At 45.1% G+C, this 5,967-nt stretch overlaps 2 protein-coding genes across 2 annotated transcripts; both read left to right on the top strand.

Moving 5' to 3' along the window:
• Positions 1-300: 300 nt before the first annotated feature.
• On the top strand, positions 301-4,779 carry LOC131214312 (uncharacterized). Its single transcript, XM_058208695.1, has 12 exons — positions 301-501; positions 580-686; positions 798-1,077; positions 1,144-1,213; positions 1,287-1,837; positions 1,906-2,243; positions 2,739-2,922; positions 3,082-3,188; positions 3,260-3,539; positions 3,629-3,698; positions 3,797-4,356; positions 4,433-4,779. The coding sequence occupies exons 1-12, from the start codon at positions 336-338 to the stop codon at positions 4,777-4,779; spliced, it is 3,060 nt and encodes a 1,019-aa protein (XP_058064678.1). The 5' UTR covers positions 301-335.
• A 614-nt stretch (positions 4,780-5,393) lies between these two features.
• On the top strand, positions 5,394-5,957 carry LOC131214313 (cytochrome P450 4d1-like; the record flags this gene model as incomplete). Its single annotated transcript, XM_058208696.1, has 3 exons — positions 5,394-5,594; positions 5,673-5,779; positions 5,891-5,957. Coding segments are annotated over exons 1-3 (340 nt in total), but the record flags the coding sequence as incomplete, so codon positions are not given.
• Between the last annotated feature and the right edge of the window lie 10 nt (positions 5,958-5,967).

The following is a 5,967-nucleotide window of genomic DNA, read 5'->3' as shown; positions in this document are numbered from 1 at the left end:
TTCGATAAACCTTTGCCGCTGTTAGCAACTAGGGTACTGATGCGTTGAGTAACCTGATCTGAACTCGTATGCCAAAATTAGCTTTCTATCGGTGTAGAATCTTTAGTTTCTTGCATTATTTCGCATCAAACTCAGATGTTGAAATGCACGATAAGTAGATCCGCATCGTAACAATCAAAACGTGAGGTAATGAAATTTACATGCCGTTCTGCGTGTAGCACGAACTTTCTTCACAATCTTATGATGCGAAACTGATAAATAGGTGTTCAACGCGATCGACGGTAGTAGGTGATCAGAATTTGTAGTGGCAACGTCCAGGTTCAATAGTTGTTGCGATGGTTTGTTCAGAATGGTGGCTAGTGCTAGTGTTGACCATTGCAGCTGCCCTGTATGTCCATCGGACTTTTGGAGAGATGCTCCGCTACTCGGGAAAACTGAAGGGTCCGAAAGCGTATCCGATTATAGGCAATGGGCTGCTGTTTTTAAACAAATCTCCAGCCGGTGAGGCGTTGATTGCCGTAAAGTGTTTGGTGGCCGATTTGGAATTTGATCGATCGGTTTCATTGGATTTGTTTACAGAGTTTCTCCAAATCGTTGGCACACTCTTCGAGCAGTATGGCAAGTGCTACCGTGTCTGGCTTGGCACGACCCTTGGAGTTATGATGTTCGATCCTAAGGATATTGAGGTAATCTAAGCGTCTCGAGCTGGTTTCCAGAGTAAAGGCCTACCCATTACTCTAAGCTCTCACGGTTGAACAATGGACGTTGATATGTGCCTCTTACGATCTACTCAAAAGGTGGTGTTAAGTAATCCCAAACAGATCACCAAATCAACTGAGTACGACTTCATGCGCCCTTGGTTGGGTGAGGGTTTGTTGACGAGCAGTGGGAGAAAATGGCATACCCACCGGAAGGTCATCACTCCGACGTTCCACTTTAGCATCTTGGAAGAGTTTTTGGAGATTTTCGATCGGCAAACCAGAACGTTTGTTGAGGTGCTGCGACCGTTTGCCAAGTCGGGCGAATCGTTCGACGTTTTCTCACTGGTGGCCCTGTGCACTTTGGATATAATTTGTGGTATGATATTTTTGCAATGAAATACTCTGAGCAAAAGAGATGTTAATTTTGTAATATAATTTATAGAGTCTGCCATGGGAACCACAGTAAATGCGCAGGTCCAATACAACTCGTCCTACGTGTTGGCAGTTAAGGAGTAAGTTCCCCTCGGTATATAGAAATGGATTGAAATGAAGTGAAATGAACGTAGAAATTCTTCTTCTCGCCAGGATTACGAATCTCATTCAGCAGAGATTTTATGATTTTCTCATTCGCCACGAATTCTTCTTCCGCCTGTCGTCGAACCGTCGTAAACAGGTGAAGGTGTTGAAAGTCTTGCATGACTACACCGACAAAGTCATCAGCGAACGAAGGCAGCAACTGGCAAACACGTCCCACGGAAAGAGTACAGAAGAGTTGGCTGATCTGGGCATCAAGAAGCGAATGGCATTCCTGGACATGCTCCTGCAGTCAACGATTGACGGGCAACCGCTGACTGATCTGGAAATTCGCGAAGAAGTGGACACGTTCATGTTTGAAGGACATGACACAACGACGTCCGCCATTAGCTTTCTACTGAAATGCTTGGCCAAGAATCCTGATGTCCAACAGAAAGTGTACGATGAAATCCTCGATGTTTTTGGCACTGATCGTTCGAAACCGATTACGATGGGAATGCTACACAAATTGAACTACCTTGACCTGGTGCTCAAAGAGACACTTCGGATGTATCCCACTGTGCCGATGATTGGTCGAAAGATGTTGCAAACTACCGTTATCAGTAAGCAAACCGTCGCTCAGGGTACCCAATAACCGGACACAAATATTCATTCGAATCTATTATTGTAGATGGAAAAATAATACCCGCCGGCGCCAACGTAATAATATTTCCCTTTTTTCTGGGCCGCAGTGCAGAATACTATCCCGCTCCGGAGAAGTTCGATCCGGAGCGATTCAACGTGGAAAAGTCGGCCGAGAAAGCAAACCCTTATCAGTACATCCCGTTCAGTGCGGGGCCACGGAACTGCATTGGTCAGAAGTATGCCATAGTCGAGCTGAAAAGTATTGCTAGCAAAATTCTACAACATTACGAGATCCTGCCTACGAAAGAAGAGCGGGATGAGACTTTCACGTCGGAGATTGTACTGCGGCCAGAGCACGGAACGTATATTCGATTGAAAGCGAGAGTTTGTTTGTAAAACAAACCAGTGAACATGAAAATAATGTATTTCTCATATAGCTCATGGCAGCTCCAACCGGGTGCAGCTCAACGTAACATAACGTAATTCAGAAATGACCGTGCATAAAATGATTTTTTCTTCAATAAATTTATTAAATTCTTGCCAAGTCACCTAGTGGCGGAATGGGGATCACAAAAAACGGTTGGATACCCGTCTGCTTCTAGTCTTCACCTGTGCTTCAAATTATCTGCTTCGGTCTTCCTTGGAACTACTTCTTAAGATATTCTCCAGTTTACCGCGTTTCTTGTGTCACAAAAAGGCTTCAAGTGTTTTTGCGTTGTATTTAACCGAACGTTGGTTGGTTAGGTATGGGTGATCATTTTTCGGCCCCCAGATAAGAACATTCAGCTAGGGGTGATTCCCTGTTCAGGTCCCAAACCGTGCACCAGTCGTTCCAAACTCGCCAACAGAAAAGGTTCGCCCTTGATTGCCCCCCCCAAGTGGGTCCGTGGTTACAAAATGGTTCTGGGTACAGCTACATTGGTGTGCCTGGCTGTGGCGATTGCGTTTTATGTGTATCGAAAAAAGTTTGCCGAAATTCTGAAGCACAGTGGAAAGCTTGGTGGACCTGTCGCATATCCGCTGATTGGAAATGGGCTCCTTTTTGCTGGCAAAACTCCCGCTGGTAAGTCGATGCGACGTCGCTAATCTTATCGTTTCACAAAGTGCCGTTGGGCAAGCTCTGCTGGTTATGGATAAAAAAGAAATTAGAGGACTCCTCCTTGTTTTCCAAAATGGTTACACAAAGAATTACTATTAATAGCAACTCCTTGTTGGTTGTCAGAATTTTTGCAGACAATAGGTTATCTTACTCGTCGCTATGGAAAGTGCTTCCGGCTATGGCTAGGGACGCAGTTGCTGATCATCATGACGGACCCGAAAGACATAGAGGTAACGGGCGATAGAATGGATAGAGTGGATGCGTGGCGGAACATAAGTCAGAGTTTTTGCATATTCTTTAGGTGCTGCTTAGTAGCAACAAGTTTATCGACAAATCCGACGAGTACAACTTCGTGAGACCCTGGCTTGGGGAAGGTCTGTTGACCAGCACCGGGCGAAAATGGCACACACACCGAAAAGTGATCACTCCGACGTTTCATTTCAAGATCCTAGAACAGTTTGTCGAGATTTTCGATCAGCAAAGTAACATTTTCGTTGAGGTGCTGAAACCGTATGCCGAATCGGGCAAATCGTTTGACATGTTCCGGCCAGTAACGCTGTGCGCGCTGGATGTTATCTGTGGTGAGTGAGGTCAGCTGGTGCGAGCAAAGATTAAGGGTTGCACCTGGACGGGATTCGCGATCCGGTATTTATTTTAATTTATTTTCAAGAAACTGCCATGGGTACGAAGGTCAACGCTCAGCTAAACGCTGAATCGAAGTACGTTCAAGCCGTTAAAGAGTGAGTACGTTATCCGTAAATTGTGCGGAACTAATCTGTTGTGTATAAGAACCTAAGCAATGGGAAATAGGTTACTAAAATTGTCAATTTTTTTCCAGGATCACGCTTCTCGTCCAATGTCGACTTTTCAATTTCCTCATTCGATATGATTTTTTTTATCGATTCTCATCGAATCGCCGCAAGCAGGAAGCGGCACTAAAAGTGCTGCACGGTTACACGAACAGTGTTATTAAAGGCCGCCGTGAGGAACTTCATCGGTCGAATAACGATACTGGGACTGCCGTTGACGCAAATGAGAATGATCTTGGCATCAAGAAGAAAATGGCATTCCTGGACATGCTCCTGCAGTCGACGATTGACGGGCAACCTCTGACTGATTTGGAAATCCGAGAAGAAGTGGACACGTTCATGTTTGAGGGCCACGACACAACGACGTCCGCCATTAGCTTTTTACTTCAGAGCCTGGCCAATAATCCCGACGTTCAACAGAAAACATTTGAGGAGGTCCTCAGTATTGTGGGTGGCGATCGGACCACTCCCATTACGATGGCGATGCTAAACGATATGCACTATCTGGATTTGGTAATTAAGGAGACCCTTCGGTTGTATCCCTCGGTGCCGATGATTGGACGAAAAATTGTTCAAACAACCGAAATCAGTAAGATCGGAAACATCGGTTGTGGACCATTAATTAATGTGCCATACCAATTGATGATGCTTTGGTTCTCTTGCAGACGGTAAGATGTTTCCCGCTGGTGCTAACGCGATCATAATGCCCTTCTTTATGGGCCGCAATCCCGAGTTCTATCCCAACCCGGAGAAGTTTGATCCAGAACGGTTCACCGTGGAAACGTCGGCCGAGAAGACGAATCCCTACCAGTATGTACCGTTTAGCGCGGGACCGCGGAACTGCATTGGTCAGAAGTTTGCCATTGCCGAGCTCAAAAGTATCACGAGCAAAGTATTGCGCCATTACGAGATCCTGCCGCCAGAGGAGCACCGGGACGAGTCGTTCATCGCAGAAATGATCCTGCGACCAGAGCACGGAACGTACGTGCGATTGAAACCGAGAGTGTATTAAGTTGAAGTTTGTTGTAACTGTTATAGTATTTATCGGAGTTTATTTGCAATATTCTTTGAATTTATTTAATAAAAAGGCGTTATTGTTTTAAGGGATGATGGTTTCTTACTATGTTGTTGTATAATGTGACCCACAATTCGAGGTTGACATTTGTTGAACAAACCTTCGAGTCCTTAGGAAGAGGTTCCTTCACTCCAAATCGCTCTTTGCCAAAAAACAGACGCTTAGTTCACTTTTTCTTTGGGGTATGCGCTGTCTCACTTCGGATTGATTACAAAACGACTACTGCTTGTTTTTTTTGCTTTGAGCACTGGTTCGATAAACCTTTGCCGCTGTTAGCAACTAGGGTACTGATGCGTTGAGTAACCTGATCTGAACTCGTATGCCAAAATTAGCTTTCTATCGGTGTAGAATCTTTAGTTTCTTGCATTATTTCGCATCAAACTCAGATGTTGAAATGCACGATAAGTAGATCCGCATCGTAACAATCAAAACGTGAGGTAATGAAATTTACATGCCGTTCTGCGTGTAGCACGAACTTTCTTCACAATCTTATGATGCGAAACTGATAAATAGGTGTTCAACGCGATCGACGGTAGTAGGTGATCAGAATTTGTAGTGGCAACGTCCAGGTTCAATAGTTGTTGCGATGGTTTGTTCAGAATGGTGGCTAGTGCTAGTGTTGACCATTGCAGCTGCCCTGTATGTCCATCGGACTTTTGGAGAGATGCTCCGCTACTCGGGAAAACTGAAGGGTCCGAAAGCGTATCCGATTATAGGCAATGGGCTGCTGTTTTTAAACAAATCTCCAGCCGGTGAGGCGTTGATTGCCGTAAAGTGTTTGGTGGCCGATTTGGAATTTGATCGATCGGTTTCATTGGATTTGTTTACAGAGTTTCTCCAAATCGTTGGCACACTCTTCGAGCAGTATGGCAAGTGCTACCGTGTCTGGCTTGGCACGACCCTTGGAGTTATGATGTTCGATCCTAAGGATATTGAGGTAATCTAAGCGTCTCGAGCTGGTTTCCAGAGTAAAGGCCTACCCATTACTCTAAGCTCTCACGGTTGAACAATGGACGTTGATATGTGCCTCTTACGATCTACTCAAAAGGTGGTGTTAAGTAATCCCAAACAGATCACCAAATCAACTGAGTACGACTTCATGCGCCCTTGGTTGGGTGAGGGTTT

Source organism: Anopheles bellator, unplaced genomic scaffold (assembly GCF_943735745.2).
Source record: "Anopheles bellator unplaced genomic scaffold, idAnoBellAS_SP24_06.2 scaffold00512_ctg1, whole genome shotgun sequence".
Lineage (NCBI taxonomy): Eukaryota > Metazoa > Arthropoda > Insecta > Diptera > Culicidae > Anopheles > Anopheles bellator.
This window is presented reverse-complemented; position numbering and strand designations above follow the sequence as displayed.

What these genes read in the sequence shown, in the direction of transcription:
- LOC131214312 (XM_058208695.1), top strand. Translation starts at nt 336, where the DNA reads ATGGTTTGTTCAGAATGGTGGCTAGTGCTAGTGTTGACCATTGCAGCT. An exon ending in TGCTGGCAAAACTCCCGCTG is followed by an intron (nt 2,923 to 3,081) that starts GTAAGTCGATGC and finishes GTTGGTTGTCAG; the next exon opens with AATTTTTGCAGACAATAGGT. An exon ending in CGGACCCGAAAGACATAGAG is followed by an intron (nt 3,189 to 3,259) that starts GTAACGGGCGAT and finishes CATATTCTTTAG; the next exon opens with GTGCTGCTTAGTAGCAACAA.